Here is a 22,226-nt window from a genome sequence, read left to right as displayed (position 1 = left end):
GTACTATTTTTGGGTTAGCGGAGTTTGTAACCTGAAGCATATGTAATCTGAAGTGTATGTAACCCGAGGTACCACTGTATAAGCTAAACAAGCTATAGCTTAGGGCCCCACTCTCTTGGGGGGCCCAAAAAAATTTAAAGGAAAAAATCTGGATGTGCATTTCCAAAATATAAGATAAAAAACAAATGAAATAAAACCTACATACAGCAACAGTGTATTGTGTTATGTAGGCTCCTATGATGTAAGTAATAAAGAAGAAGAAGAAGAAGAAGAAGAAGAAGAAGAAGAGGAGGAGGAGGAGGAGGAGTTTGGATTTGATATCCCGCCTTTCACTCCCTTTAAGGAGTCTCAAAGCGGCTAACATTCTCCTTTCCCTTCCTCCCCCACAACAAACACTCTGTGAGGTGAGTGCGGCTGGGAGACTTCAAAGAAGTATGACTGGCCCAAGGTCACCCAGCAGCTGCATGTGGAGGAGCGGAGACGCGAACCTGATTCCTCAGATTACGAGACTACCACTCTTAACCACTACACCACACTGGCTCTCAATGCTAATGCTAGCCTGCTCCCTAAAATAACACTGGTTTGCTCATTTCTATATGTGGGGTGCCTACATTCTGCATGGACTGGTAGCATGGCAACATGTGGAAATGGCTTTAGGTCCGTAAATTACCATATGACATATATTCAACACAGAAAACAGCGACAATTTGTTGTTGACAAAGGACAGTTGGACATATAAAGGGCCCCATTACCTTCAGTAGCTTAGGGCCTCATCAAACCTAAATCCGGCCCGGACCATATCCCATTGTTTCTCTCCATTCTGCCAGGGTTCCATTCTGACCACTACATCTATGTTTCCTTGTGATAAAAAAACCCCCCAAGCATTCCAGCTCACTCATCTTGGCTCTGAGGACTACCATAGCTTATCGACCCCCATATACAGTCTCTCTCTCTCCTCAAATGTCTCCAACACACGTGTTTTAAAGCACATGCCAGGAAGAGCTGAAATGGTCCTTCTGAGACAGGCTTAGCAACTGAGCAGGAATTACGTAGTCCCCAGAACCACTTTTAGTAGCTTTCCTGATGAAGTATGAAGGAGGCAGGTGACAGGAGGCAGGTGATGTGCTTTTGAACTTGCAAGTATGGCACCTGTGTGTTTTGCCCAGCAACTTGGTGGGGAGCTGTTGTAAAGGGTTAAATCTGCTTTGTTTGCATTCATGAATTGTTCTTCAGTTGGTATTTCTTAAACAGACTTTGTTCACGTGACACCATAATATGATTTCACGATCCCCCATTTCAGTGATAGTTTCTTGCTAAGGAGAAAGGGGTGTTTTATACTCTTAACTGGTGTAAACATCATCAGACTTCACGGTGGCGGTTGTTGAGGATGAGCTGCCCCAATACCAGAGAGGTAGGGCAGGCAGAACGACATAGGGAAGGAGGACACAGGGGCCTGAGGGTCAAATGCATGGGAAGCAGGGCAGGGTAAAGGTAAAGGTAAAGGGACCCCAGACCTTTAGGTCCAGTTGTGGCTGACTCTGGGGTTGCAGCGCTCATCTCGCTTTATTGGCCGAGGGAGCCGGCGTACAGCTTCCGGGTCATGTGGCCAGCATGACTAAGCCGCTTCTTGCGAACCAGAGCAGTGCACGGAAATGCCGTTTACCTTCCCGCCGGAGCGGTACCTATTTATCTACTTGCACTTTGACATGCTTTCAAACTGCTAGGTTGGCAGGAGCAAGGACCGAGCAACGGGAGCTCACCCCGTCACGGGGATTCAAACCGCCGACCTTCTGATCGGCAAGTCCTAGGCTCTGTGGTTTAACCCACAGCGCCACCCTCGTCCCACAGCAGGACAGGGTAGCGGCTAGAAAAATAACTGTTTGCACTTTGGAGTGGGTGTGATCCCAAAAAATGAAAAGAAGAGACAACAAGGGCTGAAAGGAGAATGAAAACTGGGACAATGAATGGAGATGAAAGATGCAGAGGTGAGCAAGCAACCTGTGTATAGGTAAAGGTAAAGGAACCCCCGACAGTTAAGTCCAGTCATGAATGACTCTGGGGTTGTGGCGCTCATCTCACTTTACTGGCCGAGGGAGCCGGCGTTTGTCCGCAGACAGTTTTTCCGGGTCATGTGGCCAGCATGACAAAGCTGCTTCTAGCGAACCAGAGCAGCACATGGAAACGCCATTCACCTTCCCGCCAGAGTGGTACCTATTTATCTACTTGCACTTGGACGTGATTTCGAACTGCTAAGTTGGCAGGAGCTGGGACCGAGCAACAGGAGTTCACTCCGTCATGGGGATTCAAACTGCTGACCTTACGATTAGGCAAGCCCTGGGCTCTGTGGTTTAAACCACAGCCCCACTTGCATCCGGAACATGTGAATAGAACTAGTCAAATATGAAATTTCAATGCATGGTGTATGCAGTTCTTTCTCAGGAGAAATTTAGATTAATATTTAGAAAAGTATCCTGAGAATCAACTATGTGACTGTTTGGAGATAACACTGTAAAATAGTTCTGAATCTACAAGACAAGCATGGAGGTTCTGCCTTTAGCTTGACAGCAATATATTCCCTGGGTCATGTTTTTGATTGGGATAGCTTTTTAAAATGACTCTTGTTATGCTACTGGAGTTTAATTATAGGCCGCTGAGCAAGTTAAACTTCTTAGAAGAATACAAGCAAAAGCTAGCACTGAAGTAAATATCTGTTTAATTTACAAACATCAGTAAAGGTACTGATATCAGTCCAAATAAGACAAAGAAACACCGTATTACACATGTACATCTAACTTTTTCTTTTTAAAAAATTGAAAAAAACAGCCCCATTACGGGGTACCCCGAGATTTACTGGAAAAAAAGAATACAACCAACTATGAAGAATTATTACCAATTCTATATTGTGATTTAGCAGCAAAAAATGTTAACAAAGGGAAACATTAGGACAAGTAAAGTAGTTTTAATATTTGGGAAAAGTCACAGTTCTTGGTAATACAGCCTCTTTTTTTAATTTTAAAGGGAAGGATACTCCAAGGGAATATTAGTTTGTAAAGGTCTACTTTTCTAGTGTCAAGTTTCTACACATCATTTCATTTTCTGCAAAGCAATGTATATCAGGGAAATGCTCAGTTCCATACATTTGCCATCTACTGTAAAGACTCTTTCACCCCTCACTCGTTACAAGGACTTGAGAGATGCTCCTGCTATCATGAAAACTACAACCTGTTGTTGCTTCTGCCGTCCAGTTCTTTCAGTGACACCAGGCAGATGATAGGTTGCCAAGGAGAAAAAAACAAACCCAGACCAAATCTATTTACCCCGTGAGAACATGCCATGTTAGTCCTATTGCAACTATCCTGATTAAGTCTTCTTTTTTTAAAAAAACAAAACAAAACCCCAACAGCAACAGGAAGTACAAAAATATCAGGACAAATATAAATTAATATATATTAAAGCATTGAAAAAAAAAACAGTAAAAGGGGTGGCCTAAATGTTAAGTACAGTGTACTTTGATACAATAAATATTTCTCAATAAACCGAATACTGTATAGAGTTGCTCAGAACTCATAAAAACAAAACTCCATATTATACCTAATTTTCCCAACAATAATCTATTTTTTATCCTCCCCTTAACATTTATATTACAAAAAAAATTAATACTGGAAGAGAGTAGATAAACACTCATTCAATTTCTTCTTTTGCTAACATGCCGACATAAAAGAATATACCAGGAGATTTTAGGGTTATGGTGAATTCTCTTCTGTTAAGGAGGCAAGATGTTTCATTTTCCCGACTTGATTATTTTATGCCGTACAAAACGTGTACATAAATCTGCGCAAAAGGATTTCTGTTCGCCTTGTGCCTTTTCATTGCACGCCCTGGAAGAGTTTGATATGATCTTGTCGAGAGAGTAAAACCAAAAACGACGACAACGAAAAACTAGTTAAGGAAGTAAAAAAAGAAAGCAAAGCCTCAGACTCCGGGGTTGATTTTTCATCAATAAGATTGTAGGGTTGAAAGTCACTTGAGCAAAGTGCCTGTTTATCTTCAGAATGTTACAAAGAAGGGCTGATGTTAAAAGTTGTTAAGTTTTTCCATCACTGTTGAAATGTTACCAGGTATTTTTATTGGGTACAAGAAGTCTCAGTTCAAGCACTTAATTTTTGTTTTGTTGCAGTTGAAGAAAAAAGTCTTTATTCTCATAATAAAAATAAGTCTGTTCTGTATTTTACAATATATTTCAAATATTTCCACTATGAAGCATTAATTAGTCCCAAGACACGGTCAATAAGTATACAACATTTAAAAAAAAAGACAAAAGTGGAGCGAAAAAGGGCATGTTTAGGAGGGGCACGCTGTACAGCTGCACTTCACCACCTTCTCGACCTCATCCACAAATGAAGACCCGTCAGTGCATTCAAAAGAATATTTCCGCCTCTTGCTCCTCAATGGCCCGCAGCACTGCCCATTCGAACAGCCTCCTCTGCATTCTAGTCTCGATACCTTCTTGGTCGTCTGGCACGCGGCATAACCTTGCTGCTTTTGGAAGTAATCTCTGACTCGTTCCCCTCGACAAGAGATTTCTGCAACGTGAAAAAGAGCAGCCCCCAGATGACACACCATGCAATGATATCAATCGTTGGCATCTACTAAGAAGATGAAATGCGTCTAAATATAGACTCTTGTTTACATTACTTTTATCTTGGAAAAATAAAGGTTCTGGTACACAGGATTAAAAAAGCAGATTGCGCTTTTTTTTTCCAGATTCGCTTATTCTTTAGTGGTGATTTATTCCTAAAGCCATAAATACGCTGCTATTACAATGACAAGAAAATTGGAAATTTAATTCTTTTCCCTTTATTACAAAAATACACATCATCTATTCCTAACAGCACGACCAGCTGGTTTCTTTTACTGTTGGGAAGTACTTGAGACAGCATGCAATTTCATTTATTAGACCTTGAGTTAAATATTATTCAATCTGTTATTTAATAGAAGCTACATTCCACTAACTTCATAAATTACTGGGACATAAAAACAGTTTAAATAGGAGACATCTGGGTTAAAAACCCAAACCCCATATTCTATTCTAGTCACATTGATGCAAAGTACAAAATAAATATATGTCAGCTGAAGAAAAAAAGTTGGGGGGAGGGTGGAGAGAGAGAAAAGTGAAAGAGCCTTGATAGACAAGGAAAGAAAAGAACAAGATGACAGTGGAGGGGAAAATATCCTGTTTTTATCCATCTCACCTGTATAATTCGCTGTGATAAATCAGTTGAAGATGAGAGGTCAAAAGTAGAGTTTGTGATAAAACTAGGAGCAGAATCATTGGATTTGGCTTCGCAGTTGCAGAAGGCAGAGAAACAATAAATACAGAAAGATATAGCAGGTAAAAGGTGGCAGTTCAAATATAGTAAAAAGTCGCTTCTGAACAAAGAAAAAAGTTTTCACAGCAAAATACTTGATGGGGGGAAAAATCTTCCAAGTGCTAATATTAAATTCAAAGATCATTTTTAATATTAAAAAAAAATCCTCTTCATTATTATATTAAAAAAAATATTCCTTTTTCACTGAGAGAAGCTCTGTAGAGCTTAGGGTGGGATAAAGGGGGGAAGAAATAATAAAAAAGAAGCCCAAAGAAAAATGTACTGCCATGTGTGCAAGACTGGGGTTTGTTTGTTTTTCTCCATCTTTATTATGTTTCGACAATAAAACGAATATTTTCCCTCTTATGTGAAACTGTGACAAACTGGTTATCTACCTTTATCGCAGCTGTCCCCAGTGTATCCGCTGCTGCACTCGCAATACGGTTTCCCATGGCCTGAAAGCCTGCATTTACCGTGTTTACATCGGATGGACTGGCAGGGGTTAGGCAGTTCTTCATCCTCATCACAGAGGACACCGGCACGTCCCTGCAGGCATTTACAACTGTATGAAAACGCATTGATTGGCAAGCAGCTACCATGCACACATCTACAGGGGGAGACAAGCCCAAGAGAATAAAAATAAATTACTGTATTCATTCCAATCCAAGGCTAAGCGACATTAACTGTAAAACAAAACAAAAAAACTTTGGACTGTGCTCAAAAAGGAAATGGCTTATAGGGTTTTTACTTCCCCTTCCTTTTTAGAACGCACTACATGTCAGTACGACATGGAGCGAAGCCGTTTGGCCTGTGCTAATTGGTACGCAAGGTTAGTGCAACGATACGGAAGAAGGTAGCCCGTTTGTTTTGTTAGTACTGGAATATTGCCACTGTAGATGTGTTATGGAAGACCTGAGCAAGGTGTCACAGGTGCCAAATTCTGCATTCCTCAAGATCCCTGCCCTCCCCCCCCCCTTTAAGCGTTAGAGACTGTGTGGGCAAGGAATGCATAATCTGGCTTAAAATGACTGAGGTTGATACGAGCTATTAATGATCAACAAGAGGAAGAAGAAGAGAAAGAAGAAGAAGACATGGCTTACCTGTAATCAGGGCTGGCCCACCCATAAGGCAAGGTGAGGCAACCGCCTCAGGCAGCCTGATGCATAGGGGCAGCAAATCCGCCCTCCAAGGAATGAATTGCCCGCTGCTTCCACAGTGGTATGCTCCTTGAAGGCTGGATCTGCCTCCACCTTGGCAGTGCCACCCAACCACCTCTATAGCAGCCTCTTGGTGAATGGGAGACACTGCTGGTCCATTCCCACCCTTGATCCAATGTAGAACTTCACTCAGCCCTTCTTCCCTGGTGGGAGGGAGGTGTTTTGTGGTCTGCCTCGGGTGCCAGAATGTCTTGAGCCAGCCCTGCCTGTTGGGCTCTTTTCACCCCATCCCCATGGAATTCAACAATTGAGAAAGCCCTTTTGGACTTTGACCAAAGAGAACATGGCATTGAGATTTAAGATAAAACTTAGCAATCAGAAGGTAGACATAAACAAAGTCGTTTTTCTTTTCTTTAGCACTGATGAGTGAATTGCTACCTGAATGCTTGCATGATGCTGTAATACCTCCATAAAAGTCCGCCTTGTCTAGCATCCATTCCGGCGAAGTACCGGAACGGTTTACTTCTGGGTTTGCCAATTGCGCATGTGCAGAAGCGCAAACCGTTCTGCATGTGTGCGCAGATGCGGCGCTTTGCCCTGCGTCCTTTTTGGCTAGCGGCTGGGGCTCCGGAACGGATCCCAGTCGCAAAACAATGTACAACTGTATAAAATCCCTGAGACAAACTGGATGGGATGTTAAATGCACCTTCACATTTAATGTGGATGTTCTGAAAAATTCAGAGAGCACTGCTTTGGGGTGGGGCTGATAATCATTAAGATCATAGAGGATGGGGAGGAGCAACTAGCTCTTTCCTCCCCTGCTGCGATACGGATGAAAATTGATCCCTTGAAGCTGCTATTTGCATCGGGAGCAATGCTTGAGAGCTGTTCATAGTTCATAGCAATTACAAACCAATGGTCCTTTTTCAATCATCAAAATAAGATTTTAGAGAGGTGTTAAAAACTCAAGAGAATGGAATGATGACATTTTATTCATTTTTTAAGCTACAATCTCCTCTTGTAATGTTGTCTAGAAATAATGAGGAAACTAAATTTGCAAGGGAAGAATATAGAAAGGTGGTCTAAAGATGGCATGTGATCCAGTAGCAGCCTGCTGGTTGTTGAACGATGGCATTCAACAACTTTTGATCAGTGTATTAATTTGCTAATCAGCAAAATAGGTAAGATGTGGTCCAAAGTAATTTCGTTGTCCCCGAGAGGGGGCAATGACAATAAAGATATTATTATTATTAAAAAAAAGGTGGGCAATTATATTCTGCGCACCCACCCACACCCCACCCCAGAAATGGAGACTTTCAAGTGTGCTACTACTTTTTAAAGCCTACCCTACTCCACTGTAAATACATGTAAAATACATGTAAAATATTAGAAAGGGACTTGAACAAGGACTTACTTATTTCCTAAGCAAGGATCATTGGCTTGCTGATCACAGAGTAGGCCAGTCCATCCTCCATCACATTCACAAGCAAAGCCTGACTGGCTAGTCACATGGCAGGTCCCATGGACACACATTTTCTTATGACAAGGTTCGCAGCCTGGCAAAATTCCAACTTGCAGTGGGACATTCCTAAAGTCCTGCAGTTCACTATTGATGTATAGATTACGGATGCAGCCATGAAAACTGGTGCCATTTTGACCTGGAGACTGGCGCAGGGCAGCAACATTGTTCTTCATAGGCATGCCTGGAAAACAAATAAGCCATCAACTTGTTACCTATGAAATGAATTTTCATAATTACTTGAAGATCACCACTGCTATTTAAAAACCTAACTGTGATTAGCTATGGGTACATTGAGATATCCAGATAATTTCCTCACCGTTACAAAACAACATTTTCAGTCACCACATCTCTACAGAGCTATGTTGACTGAATGAATAATGTGGAGGCAGACTTAGATGTCCTAGTGTCAAGTACATACTGCAGTTAAATGCCTGCAATGTAGATGGGATAACATTTCACCCGAAGGTAGTGCCATGTGGATCTGAATGCAGCCAGACTCACAGGCTATGTACACATTCCTGTTTACACTGCATCCTATGCACGCCTACATTTGGTTTTTGAAGCTGTATACACGTGGTGTTAGCTACAATCCACATTTATCCTGTAGGTTCTTGAGAAATACTACATTATGACGCATTCCCCACAAAACCAGAACCAATCCGATTTGAGAATTGCAGGACATACTCTTTGCACACTGGTGTGGAAAGTCAGCTGGGTGGAAAAACAACCAATTGCACTGATGTGTACAGTGACATGCAAATGTGATTTGAAACACATCAGGGCAAATGACCTCACTGTGTTTTAAGTCAGTAATGTATACACAGCCACTGTTTGATTCAGAAGGGTCTGATTTGTCCCACGGCACAGCTAACATTTCTGTAATGAGGCTGGCTTAGAAAATGCACACCTGTAAAACCAGAAATTGTCATAAATATTGCTTCAGTTGGTGTACAGTATTAACTAATATATATAATTTGCATTTCCCCAGACTATATATGCTATTTATACTCACAATAGAAACACTGTACACACTGTTTCCTTACCTCCTACATAGAGCGGGGAGTCAAAATTCAAAGTGGATTGTTTAGATAAGTTGCTGATGATTTTGGGACTTCCTCCATCAACAGACAAAGACAGAATCTGATCCATGGCCAGTAACTCAACTATATGGAAGTTTCCATCATTGATTGTCTCAACACTGGAAGAAGAATAAAGGATATTTTAAATATCCGAGACATTGAATGTTCTTCCTTAGCACAGTATAGATGAATAGCCAGACATTCAGTATTCAGAAAATTACAAGGAATAGACCAAGACCATTTTCCTGGTTATGCATAACGTAGTGAACTCAAACAACTTCGAGCTGTCGGCTGTCTTCAGTTGTGTGCTACAGTTTTTGCAGAGAACAGTTGTAGATTCTAGGCAAGATTCTCTAAATGTTCAGGTATCATGAGCTGTCGGCATCCCAGAGAATTGCACTTTCCTGGCTGACTTGAACATACAGACGAGAAAGTCAACAGGCAATTAAAGTCACCCAAAACAGACTGTTTGCAGCCGTAACCCTTGACCTTTTTATCGTTTAAAGGAATATGCCAACGCCATGTTACTTCAAAAACATACATATTATAGGGCAACCCAGAAACCAATAAGTTTTGCTTTACACCTTTCTTCCACCACATTCAGAGCATGGCAGCTTCTTGTATGCAGGCCTGAAATTCTTAAAGACCACATTTAAATACAGGCCCAGCTGATACTCGGTCGTCACTTGGCCAATATAAATCTTCAGAATTCCCCTAGCAGACCATGCCCTGTCCCTCCCAATTATCACAAGAGAGGACAAGAATCTGAGTACAGTGGTGCCTCGCAAGACGAAAAGAATCCGTTCTGTGATTCTCTTCGTCTAGCGGTTTTTTCGTCTTGCGAAGCAAGCCCATTAACGGATTAGCGGATTAGCGCTATTAGCGGCTTTTAGTGGCTTATCTGCTGATCGGATCAGCTGATAAGCGGCTTAGCAGCTTAGAAAAAGGGGGGGAAGGGGAAAAAACCAGCAGGAACTCGCAAGACATTGTCGTCTTGCGAAGCAAGCCCATAGGAAATTTGTTTTGCAAAGCACCTCCAAACGGAAAACTCTTTCGTCTAGCGAGTTTTCCGTCTTGCGAGGCATTCGTCTTGCGGGGCACCACTGTAGAGACAAGAAATAAAGGGCAGAGCCCCAGGCATTTTGAGAAAAGACCAGGTGTTTGTAAACAAGTGTGTTTGCGCCTTCACCTTTGAGCTATTGCAACCAATGGAATATAGTCCAGCCCACCACATGCTCTGAGGGATGGTGGACCAGCCCATGGCTGGAAAAGATTGCTGACCCCTGCTCTTGCATCTCCCCCCTGCTGCTCCTCTGAACCAAATTGTCACATCTGGCAACGCCATGCAGGGGCTGCTGCTCTTCTCCATAGACAGAGCCATTCCATGTCACAGTGTTTGTGTGAATAAATACCCAATTCATGGAAGGGACTGGAGAGGCTATCATAACTCAGTGCTATAAGAACCTTAAAATCTTTTGGAAGCTCTAAAACATTTGAGTGGGATCCAAAACAAACCTGCACACAAAGTCAAATAATAATAATAATAATAATAATAATTTATTATTTATACCCCGCCCATCTGGCTGGGCCTCCCCAGCCACTCTGGGCAGCTTCCATAAAAACCAAAGATACAATAAAATATCACACGTTAAAAACTTCCCTGAACAGGGCTGCCTTAAGATGTCTTCTGAATGTCAGGTAGTTGTTTATCGCTTTGACATCTGCTGGAAGAGCGTTCCACAGGGCGGGCGCCACTACCGAGAAGGCCCTCTGCCTGGTTCCCTGTAGCTTTGCTTCTCGCAATGAGGGAACCGCCAGAAGGCCCTCGGCGCTGGACCTCAGTGTCCGGGCAGAACGATGGGGATGGAGACGCTCCTTCAGGTATACTGGACCGTGGCAGTTTAGGGCTTTAAAGGTCAGCACCAACACTTTGAATTGTGCTCGGAAACGTACTGGAAACACATTGATGCACACAGAAGGGTTTTGCCCAGCATCCGTCTCCAACTGCAGACTGTGCTGCATCAAAAGCTGCTTCCCAGTGCAGTACTTTGAATTATTTTGAGAGCAGCATGGGGACGGTAGGAGGACTAAAGGAGTTCCAATTCTCACATGGGAACCTCAGTCTATGGATCCTAGTTCTTCTATGGAAGACGGATAATAAGGCTTGAGGAGCATCACATTTGACTTTCAAAGTTGACTAGGAGGAGAAAAAGACTATAGATGGCTGTGATGGATTAAGGAAGCTGGAATGCATCAAGATGGAAATAATGCAGAGCTTTGGTTGCACATTGCTTCCCAGAAAATAGCTGGCAAAAGCAGAAACTAAAATATAAATCCAAGAGCAATAATCCCCGAGTCTTTCCAGTTCCTCAAATACAAGGATCTAGTTTCAATCTCTTCTAAGTTTTCAAACAAGGGGGAAAAATACACTTAAGTATATCTTTATTCCCTTTTGTGCTTTAATGTTTAATGTCAGTACTTTTGTCCACAGTAATCCTGTTTTTATTCAACATGATTAAATGTATGCATGTGGAAAAAGAACATATTGGTTACACAAATTATGGTACTATAAGAAAAGCATGGTAAAAAGGAACAGAATATTTCAAAATCCTTTCAAGGAATATTAAAAGCCAGCTTTTATTATATCGAAAATGCAGAATTTTACAGGGATAATTTTTCTTTGGACTACATAAAAATTTCTTAGCAATCGACTGACATCTGGGTCCTTTGATATTATTGCAAAACAACTGTACTGAACGGCTTTAGTCTTTTAATTCCAGTTTTCCATTTGAGAGGAATTATTCGACAGGCATTGGTGGTGGTAGAAAACTAGCTTTAGCCCCTGGATGCAGACTATGTATGCCCCCATAACCTTTTGCTGCAAAGCCTCTCCTCCTTCCGGAGGGGAGGGATTGTGAGCAGGAGCCAATTCTCATGTCACGCAGGGGGCATCCTGCCCCCCGCCCTGTCATCATCGCTGGCGCGCCATGCCTCCCAGTTGGGCATCGAATCGGGTGACACTGCAGGGGTGTGGTTTAGCCGCTCAAATGCGTTGTTGGTGTATGGAAGGGCAAGGTGTGGCCATCGCCTACCCCTTCACTTATGGGTATTCCGTTAAAGGAATCCGGCGGTCGTGGATCCTGTCCGATGCCTGTGTGGTGGGGGGCCATGGTACGACCCTCGGTGACATCAGGGGAGAGCTTATAGTTGTATTTGCATCAACAGGCTCCCCCTACTGGTGGTTAACCCCTCATCAGACTCACCCCTCTCCGAGTGGGTGGAGTCAAATTTTCTGTGGTCCAATGCCTAAGCCAATACCTTCTCACATGCTGTAATCAATAAAGTTGTGGCCTTTTTCTAGCCCATTAACCTAATATACTGTGTCCACGTGTCTTTATTCCCAAGTGGGGGTCGGGTCCTCGAATCACAACTGGCTTTAGCCCCTGCCGTACCCTGTCCTCTACCCAACCCTCATCCCCAGCAGGAGGAGAAGACATTGCCCTGGGTTCTTTATTACCCTCAGGAGTTGTGTGTATGTGAGAGAGGAATGACAGAGCCATGGAAGTGAACACAGAGAATTCTTCTTCAACCAGTTTCCTTTGCCCCACCACTTATGCTCTTTCCCTCCCTGAAAAACAGGGACTAGTAGCAGATTTTAGTTGAGCTTCGTGGGGCTTACGCATATGTAGAATTGCACTTGGCCCTGAGTAGGGAAGCAGATGCAACTTGACACTAGTAAATTGCTTAAATTAGTTGAAAATAGATTACATTGTTAATCATATGCAAAAACATATTTTTTTAAAAAAAAAATAAACCTAATGCTTTCATAAATTTTAAATTTGTCCTTAAAACTGCATAGAACATTAATATATTCTCCAGAAATCTTTAAAAGCATGCTGTCTCTGAGTTAAATTTCACATTGGCCATCAGGTTGGATGGCCACCTGCCATGGATACTTTAGCTGAATTTCCTGAATTGCAGGGGGCTGGACTAGTCCCTTCCAACTATACAGTTCTATGATTCTATGATATAATGGCATGCATCAAATTTGAATTTTTGTTCAATATTCTCCCAGATGATTCTCCCAGATGTATTCATTATGACTCATTGCTGTACCCTGGATTGTTCAGAATGATCACCATTTGGTAGCCAAGCCCAAAGCCAAAAGTCCTATTGCGATACATTTTGGCTTGCCTGCTGATGGAAGTGACCATGAGGTGATCTGATAATATCATCATTTAGCAGTTTTAAACCCCTAAGTAACAGCGGTTGCTGAGATGTTACCCTGTTCACCTCTACATAGTTCCATCCTTATTTCAGACATCCTGATATATTGGTATATTGCAATGTTTAGCTGGTGATATATTGTGATGTTGAAAACCAGGTATCGCCCAGCCCTAGTGCTAGTAGCTATTGTGTGGGTGGAAATCCAGGCACCTCAAAGAATAGAAAGATATGGAGACAATATATATATATAAATGAATTATTATTTATAGACCAACCTGTAAATGGCAGAGGCTGGGTATGATCCTGTATCATAACTGACCCTCACTCGTCCACGGTACAGTTCCACAGCTATATGGTCTCTGTCACCTTTATACAGTAAGATTCCACTATCCTCATCTGTGGCAATCTTGTGGCAAACCAAAGTTTTCATTAGAAGACCGGGAAAGAAAGAAATTTCAAAAAATATATATTTACTTCAAATGAAAAAAGGTGTTATTTTTAAAAAAATATTGGGTTGCCCAGGTAACAAAATCAAACATTTATTTTCATTAATGTAATCAATTATTATTAAAATGGCAGTTTTGTGTAACATTTGAGAGCCAGAGCCATTAGTGCTGTTCTGCTTGGAGGCATTTTATGCATCACATTGAGAAGAAGAAGAGTCTGGATTTGATATCCCGCTTTATCACTACCCAAAGGAGTCTCAAAGCGGCTAACATTCTCCTTTCCCTTCCTCCCCCACAACAAACACTCTGTGAGGGGAGTGGGGCTGAGAGACTTCAGAGAAGTGTGACAAGCCCAAGGTCACCCAGCAGCTGCATGTGGAGGAGCGGGGAAGCGAACCCGGTTCACCAGATTACGAGTCCACTGCTCTTAACCACTACACCACACTGGCGTCATGAGACAGACTCATGGAATATTCAATCATGGCATTTAAAAAAGCACAGCTGTTCCTCGCATCTCGCTGCTTTTCTCCTAAACCTCCCCAAACTAGGTGGTTAACTGCACTTGATGTGGCAAACACAACTAGGGAAAAGCAGCTTGGAGAGAGGTAGTTGCAAGGAGGAAACAATCAATGGGGGAAAGGTTAGACCCCTTGCCCTGGTCTCTACTTTCCCGAAAACATTCCTTCCCCCACCCATCACCGTCATTCTTACGCAGTGGCTTGGATTCATTAACCCACAATGGTAATGCAGCATTGTGGCAAATGATGCAAAGCACATGCCTTAAATAGGGACGCGGGTGGCGCTGTGGTCTAAACCACTGAGCCTAGGGCTTGCCGATTGGAAGGTTGGTGGCTTGAATCCCCGCGACGGGGTGAGCTCCTGTTGCTTCAAAAGCACGCCAAAAAGTGCAAGTAGATAAATAGGTACCGTTCCAGTGGGAAGGTAAACGACATTTCCATGCGCTGCTTTGGTTTTGCCAGAAGTGGCTTAGTCATGCTGGCCACATGACCTGGAAAAACTGTCTGCAGACAAACGTCGGCTCCCTCGGCCAGTAAAACAAGATGAGCGCTGTAACCCCAGAGTCGTTCACTGGACTTAGCTGTCAGTGGTCTTTTACCCTTACCTTTACATGCCTTAAATAAGGGGTGAGGAATCCATGGCTTGGCACATGCTTTTGGGTTCCAGCTCCAATTAGCCCCAGCCGTCATAGCCCATTGTCAGGTATGATGGGAGTTACAGTCTACTAACATCTAGAAAGCCACAGTTTCCCCACCCCTGTCCTAAATGTTGTCAGAAACATGGGATGGGTTCCATAATTCCCACCGCCACCAGCCATGCTAGGAATTTTATGATCGGTGGATTTAATAGCACCTTGCCTTACCTGAAGAGTGATATTGGTCTGGGGGTGAATCTTTGTTGAAGGAATCTGCAGGTAGGATTCTTTATTTACAAAATTTATGCTGACCAGCTTTTCGCATTTATCACCCTGGTAACCTGACAGACATTGACAGTTTGGCTCATTGGCTTTGATGATGCACTGGGCTCCATTTTGACACTCATAATTATCACATGGGCTGGTGCGAGGCAAGACCATTGGTGGTGAAAACTCACAGAAGAGTCCACTATATGCAAACAAAGACACAATTATGTCCAACAAGTTATTCTTTAGAAGTGATAGCAGATGTTTTGTCATGCTCTTCTGAATTGCCCTTACCTGTACCCTTCAGGGCATATGCATGTATAACCATTCACTGCATCAGTACACTGCGCTCCATTTTTACACTTGTTGTCTTGGCAGTCGTCATAGTCAACATCACAGTGATCTCCTATATAGCCTGGTGTGCAGTTGCATCTGCAGAGTGGGAAATACATGGGTAATTGCAATTCCTTACTGCTAAGCAGAAAGCTGGAGGTTTAAGGGTGCGAAGTGGGAAAGACAATGATTGTTAAGAAAAAATATCTTCAGTTTTCAAGATGTATTGTACTGTACTTTGAAGAAAGTATTTTAGAGCTTGGTGGTGAAAGCTGGTATATTGATTGAAGACCTTGCTTTGCATGAGAGACCACAATTTAATGTTTGTCAGCTTTGCCTTGTTTTCTGTTTTGTCTGATTATCTGACATTATATCAAATATTCAGAATGTACATCTTGAGGGCTCTCATGAATCATTCTGACAGCTCTCTTTGCAACTGGAGCCGCACACATACTTTTTCAAAATTAGCAAATACACAAACCTTAGTTGGAGAGATCTAGACAAATATTTTTGCTCAGAGCTTATACATGCTAACTTGAAAACATCAACTGAACTAATATTATATTTCATGTCAAATTAGCATGAATAGAAATGCATTTTTCACCTAACAAAGATGAAAAATGAGATGCTAGATTTAGCTGTTACCTATAAAGTTCTGACTCCACTTTTTCATGAGTAACGTCAAGTTTATTTTATCAAGGTCATAGGTTATGGGATCTTCAGAAAATGTTTAGGGAGAAAAACTGCTGAAATTTTTATTCCTTTCCTCTGGAAGGATGGAAAAGAGTTCAGCAACTACCTGGCCAGTAGGCAGCAGGGCTTGCCTAAGGCCCCACCTTCATCTCACTGCCTCCAAAGATTTCCAAACGTGCTGATCAAGGTTGACTAAGTAGATAGTATATACCGTACTTTTCGCTCCATTGGACACAGTTTTTCCCCTCCAAAAACTGAGGGGAAATGTGTGTGCGTCCTATGGAGCGAATGCAGGCTTGTGCCCTCCCTCCGGCAGGGAGAGGCTGCACGGGGCTATGGCTTCTTTAGCTCCACACAGCCTCTCCCGGCAGGGAGAGATTGCACGGGGCTAAAGAGGAAGCCAAGGCAGCAAGTGGGATCCATCCCGTTTGCTGCCTTGGCTTGTGCCATAGTCGAGCACTACCCCTCCGGCACGGAGAGGTTGTGTGCAGCCTGTACGCTGCTCTTTGGGGCTGTGGGGGGGGGGAAAGATTTTTTTTATTGATTTCCCCGTCTAAAAACTAGGTGCGCCCTATGGTCTGGTGCGCCCTATGGTGCGAAAAATACGGTAAGCAATCAGGTGAGCCCTAGGAGATGAGGGTCCCTTTCAAATTTCTTGGAACCTACTTTAGAAACCTTGTGAAGGTGTGATGTTTCCCAAGCAGTTTCATGGATTTTCAAATAATAAGTCTAACCTTTCTCAAAGACTTAGGCCAGGCTTCCTCAACCTCGGCCCTCCAGATGTTTTGAGACTACAATTCCCAGCATCCCTGACCACTGGCCCTGCTAGCTAGGGATCATGGGAGTTGTAGGCCAAAACATCTGGAAGGCTGAGCTGAGGAAGCCTGACTTAGGCAGAGGCAGCACAGCTTTGGAGAATTTTAAAAAAGGAGAGTCCCACATTCTGCTAGTCAGCTGACAAACAGGATGTAACAATTAGATCTGCTACAGACAGCTTGCATCCTCCAGACATTTTTTCCCCTCCAAAGGCACAGGTCAAATTACTTCCCAGGATGTACCGTATTTTTCGCTCTATAACACGCACCAGACCATAACACGCACATAGTTTTTAGAGGAGGAAAATCCGTAGGCATGCCACCCATAGGCATTCCCTCCATAACACGCACAGACATTTCCCCTTACTTTTTAGGAGGAAAAAAGTGAGTGTTATGGTGCAAAAAATACGGTAGCTTACTCATGTTTCTGATGCTGTACCTGGCTTCTGTCCAATAGAATTTATGAACAACTTAACCGCATCAAGAGGTTGCATGAGTTTCAGCTGATCTATGCCACATTCTTGGCTCAGAGATGTTTAGAAGAGATTTCTGCTTGGAAGATGAGATCTGTTTAGGCAAGCGCCAAGGGCAACAATGAAAGGTGGCAATCTTTGGACTGACACTTGGAGAAGGTGAGTTCTGGAACCCCCTTTTCTAGAAAAATATCACCGCCCAGATTGAATCTCTGGTACCAATCTATAGGTGGTGTGAAAGGCTTCCACTTCAGACCACCAAAATTCTGACCTATGTTTCCGAAAGATCAATCTGTCAATTCTAGGCTGGCTCAAAGCATTATCCAGCAGTATAGCAAGAGAAGAGATGTTGGCATTAATTTATTGCAACAATGGAAATAATAGATTGGGTCGGAAATCCACGTCTATTATCAATAAATCTAAATTACTGGGCGGAGTAGAAGGGTTAAAAGAAGTATTTTGCACTTCTCTTAGCAACAGCTCTTGCATTCTTATGTAGGACTAGATTACACATTAAGGTTCCTGCTTTTGCCTGGAAAAGTGTTCGTTACAGGCAAAATTTTCATACAGGTCATCTAAAAATACCTAGGATATCTTTACCACTCCAAAAACCAAACCAAGTACTAAATATCTATCGTTCCAAACATTGCCTAGGCATTTCATAAAATACCTTTCACCCAGTTTGTTATTTAATTTAAAATGTCAAAAATAATATTCTGTGTGTATCAAAGTGCCACTCAAGTTTGACATGTTGTAAAAATAATATTAAAATTAACTATATTGTACAGTTGAATAATTCTGCTAAGATGGTTTGTAGATTACAAAGGCACTACAATTTATGCGTGTGGATCTGGTTCAGTTGTCATTACAAATAAATTGCTATTTTCTTCTTAAAGTAATATTTAATGTTATCCCAAATAATAGAGAATATTTCTTAATTTTGTTACTTGCCTTACATTTCTAGTGAACATTGGCTAATCAATTGCACATAATTCCTAGCAACAACGTACAATGCCTAGGAAAAGCAAATTTTCATTTGAACCTGTTTCGTAAATTGATTTACAATATTTATCTATTCTTAGGAATACTGCTTTTTGTTCATCATTTGTAACACTACTCAAATAGCACATACCGTAGTACATGAAGCTGTTATAAGTTACTTGTGAATTACAATGGCCAGAATTGGCTCAGCATTTCAGCGACGTAGGCCACAATCCTAACCACGTCCACTCAGAAATAAGTCCAGCTGAATTTAATGGGGCTTATTCCCAGGTACGAATCCCTGCAACGGGGTGAGCTCCTGTTGTTCGGTTCCAGCTCCTGCCAACCTAGCAGTTCGAAGGCTTGTCAAAGTGCAAGTAGATAAATAGGTGCCGCTCCAGCGGGAAGGTAAACGGCCTTTCCGTGCACTGCTCTGGTTCACCAGAAGTGGCTTAGTCATGCTGGCCACATGACCCGGAAGCTGGCCAGTAAAGCAAGATGAGCGCCGCAACCCCAGAGTCGGTCACAACTGGACCTAATGGTCAGGGCTCCCTTTACCTTTATTCCCAGGTAAGTGGAGTTAGAATTGCAGTCTGGCACAGATCCTTCATGAGTTAAGCATTTCAGTGTTGGCACGAGTGTTCAAAACCATTGTTCTAGGCACATTTTGCAACAGAGAATTTCATTAGCTTGAGCAGTTTCTGAGCTCTGGGCGCAGTACCACGCCTAAGATTTCAGATCAAAACTGCAGAGTGGAAGGATAGGAGGACCTTTTCCTGCCTCCCCACTTCCAGCTGCTCTGAAGACTGGAGAAGAGAATCCCTATAAGAATATTAGGGGTCGGGCAGGGGAAGGACTAGCCTATGTGAAAAATGAACATAATATTTTGGCTGCAGTTCATTCATTTTCAGCTTTATATTCTTGTTATAAAAAAGTGTGTCTAGACATTTTGTTGTTGTGCCCATAACCTAGGATTAAGGTGCCATTTAGCCCCTGGCTTTCATATCTCAGTTTCTAATACCTGTGGCTGCATTCGTCATGAATAAAAATTGCAACGTGATAAGTCACCAATATGCTTTCAACAATGTTGAATGACTTTTCTGCTCTTCAGTGAAAACCCCTTCTATGTTTTATCAGCTGTGCTAAATATTACCCACCCTGTAAGAAAAGCAACCACCTTGTACACACCTGTCCTCCATTCTCTCAGTGGTGCAGATCTGCACACCTGGCAACTCACCAAGTCAGATGCAGGCTGTTGTCAATCATTTGGCAAACTACAATGCATGGCTAACTTTCCTCGTTTTTACAGTCCCAGGCAATCAACTAAAACAAGAGGCTTGCCAAGCCCATATGAACTAACACACATGGCTGTTGGGCTTTTGTTGGCTTGGTGGTTTCTTAGTTTTGCAGGCCTGTCCTGGTTTCTTGACTTCTGATTTCCCACTTCCACCTCTCAAGGGTCGAAGAAAGGGAATAAATAAACGTGACCGAACCGTGATGATCAAAATACCAGTTCTACTTGGTGGGTGTTATGTTCACACAAATGCTTGAATTAACAAACTAAAGTTGGCACTGTAGAATGGAAACTGGTGTCTAAATGTGCTTAGAATGACAACTCACAATGGGCCCACTGCTGTTTTGGCACAACACAACGTGGTACATAAAACAGGTGCAGATCAGAACAACAGGTTCCTGAAATCTACTCATCTAAAGTCCATTAAAAACCACTTTTCAAGTGTGCATACTAATTAATGATAATAAGGATGTCATTTAATTAAAGATTAGCCTTCCTGGTGATGAACCTCCTTATTGTATAATGGTTTCCAATGTGTCTTGCTAATAACCCATCATGTAATTACAGCTTCATAATCCAGCTTTAATTTAGCATAATTATTCACTTCCTAGTCCAAGTAACCAAAAGGATTTTGTGTGGATTGTCACGGAGCATAAAAACTCTCAATTCTTCATTGTCAGGACTTAATCCACACTGCTAGGAAACTGGTCACTCGACAGAGAATCTTCATGTTATTACACAGGGCTCCATGCAAACCAAAGGGAAAATCTATTGAGCCATTATTCTGTGATCACAACTCCCGTGAATGAGGAATGACAGCACAATTCACCCCCATGGAAAAACAAAGCCCACAGCCATTGAGGAGGACAAAGCAGCGATTAAAAACACAAACAAAGTGGACTATAAAGATACAGGGCTTACTTGTATCCTTTGGGTGTTAGGATGCACTTGGAGTCATGCTGACAGGGGTTCAGGTCTTGGGCACAGAAATCCAGCTTCTCTTCACACAGCTCACCTGTAACAAAGTATATCCAATCACCATTACGAGACCACCACGGGACATGGGAAGCAAAGTGTAAAAACTATTTATTTCTATAGCAACTTTTAGTACAGCCAAGCAGCTCCAGTCGCATAAGCTGCTAAAATACTTGGCAAATGATAATCTCTTTTTCTCCCGCTGTAATCTCGCTTCTCATGACTTTTCTTCGGCAACATCTCTTTGTCTGCAAAACTGCCATTTAACTCGTTTGCTTATACAGTTGGATTTGCTCTGGGCAATCGATAAAAATCAGGCCAGCAAATTCAGGCAGACACGCATAGAGGTTGATTAACAGTTTGACAATAAACGTTCCCTGTAGCACAGAGTCGACAGCAGATCGGTCATCCTACTAATAGACTAATCAACTGGCTAAAATATCATTATATTATAATACAGCTGAGGTTTTAAGAAGGTTTAACAAAGGCAGCAGCACATTTTAATGAGACAAAGATGTTTCCCCAACCAATATCCTTGAAAAATCTAATATATGGAAACTGGACCCTATGAAAAATTCCAAGCTTTTTATAAAGATTTGTTTCTGTTCTTTGGGCAGACTACACGGGAGCTCACACGGACCATTCACCCTGTGCTTAGTTCTTCTTCTCCATAGCTTGTTCCCATACCACACTGGTGTCACGCAACTCTCACATGCATTTGTTGTGCAACCAGCAACAGACTAATTTCTAACTACAAGGGGGCATGATGCTTAGCTAGGTAGAAATGTGAATATTGGCTCCACATACACTTTTCCAAGATACATATGACCATAGTAAGCAGCCATGGGGAAGCATTTTCCATAATACAAAGATGAAGCATAAATTAGGCTATGGCTCTTTCAGTGGGTCTTAATCTGCTCTTTGTGCAACCAAGATATGGTCTATCAATAGTTCCCTCCCCTGCTTCTGCTTCTCCCTTTCGGCCAAACTATTGACTTGTGCAGGGGGGAAAAGGTAAGGGTTAGTAATGAGTAAGAAATGAACATTTGCCTCTGGCCCCCAACTATTGCCTTCAAGGGCCTGGGCAAGCATGCTCTCCAATCAATGGTTTCTGTTCCATCTTACTTATATTTCTTGCAATCATCCTTCATTGTTCCTTCCTCTTTGCTGCTATTTTTTCTTCCAAAATGCCTTTCCAAGTCCAATCTTTATGCCTTGGTGTCCACTTGATAACCATATGCAGCCACTTTGACTACACTTAAGGAATCCTGCTTTACATGGTTACAACAAACCAATCATTCCTGAGTATATTTCCACTGGAGAAAACTATTGTTAAGGACACTAAAACGGCCTTGGTCCTGTATACCTGAAGGAGCGTCTCCACCCCCCTCGTTCTGCCCGGACACTGAGATCCAGCGCCGAGGGCCTTCTGGCGGTTCCCT

The 22,226-nt window shown here is 42.4% G+C and overlaps 1 protein-coding gene across 7 annotated transcripts in view; it reads right to left on the bottom strand.

Moving 5' to 3' along the window:
• Positions 1-2,696: 2,696 nt before the first annotated feature.
• Positions 2,697-22,226, bottom strand: part of SLIT2 (slit guidance ligand 2) — a 243,100-nt gene continuing 223,570 nt past the window's right edge. For 2 of the 7 annotated variants that reach the window (XM_083460427.1, XM_083460426.1), the window contains 9 exons: positions 20,731-20,824; positions 15,515-15,652; positions 15,182-15,422; positions 13,630-13,760; positions 9,092-9,246; positions 7,941-8,229; positions 5,765-5,976; positions 5,253-5,341; positions 2,697-4,583 (listed from right to left, as the gene is read on the bottom strand). In XM_083460427.1, the coding sequence (XP_083316553.1) occupies positions 4,491-4,583; positions 5,253-5,341; positions 5,765-5,976; positions 7,941-8,229; positions 9,092-9,246; positions 13,630-13,760; positions 15,182-15,422; positions 15,515-15,652; positions 20,731-20,824 (1,442 nt within the window). In that variant the 3' untranslated portion in view covers positions 2,697-4,490. The remainder of the gene's footprint in view (positions 4,584-5,252; positions 5,342-5,764; positions 5,977-7,940; positions 8,230-9,091; positions 9,247-13,629; positions 13,761-15,181; positions 15,423-15,514; positions 15,653-20,730; positions 20,825-22,226) is intronic. The other 5 variants (XM_083460424.1, XM_083460423.1, XM_083460428.1 and 2 more) reach the window with 3 other exon arrangements.

This window comes from Podarcis liolepis (assembly GCF_965112155.1).
Source record: "Podarcis liolepis genome assembly, chromosome: 9".
NCBI classification, from domain to species: domain Eukaryota; kingdom Metazoa; phylum Chordata; class Lepidosauria; order Squamata; family Lacertidae; genus Podarcis; species Podarcis liolepis.
The sequence above is the reverse complement of the archived record's forward strand: the minus strand, read 5'-3'. Positions and strand labels throughout refer to the sequence as shown.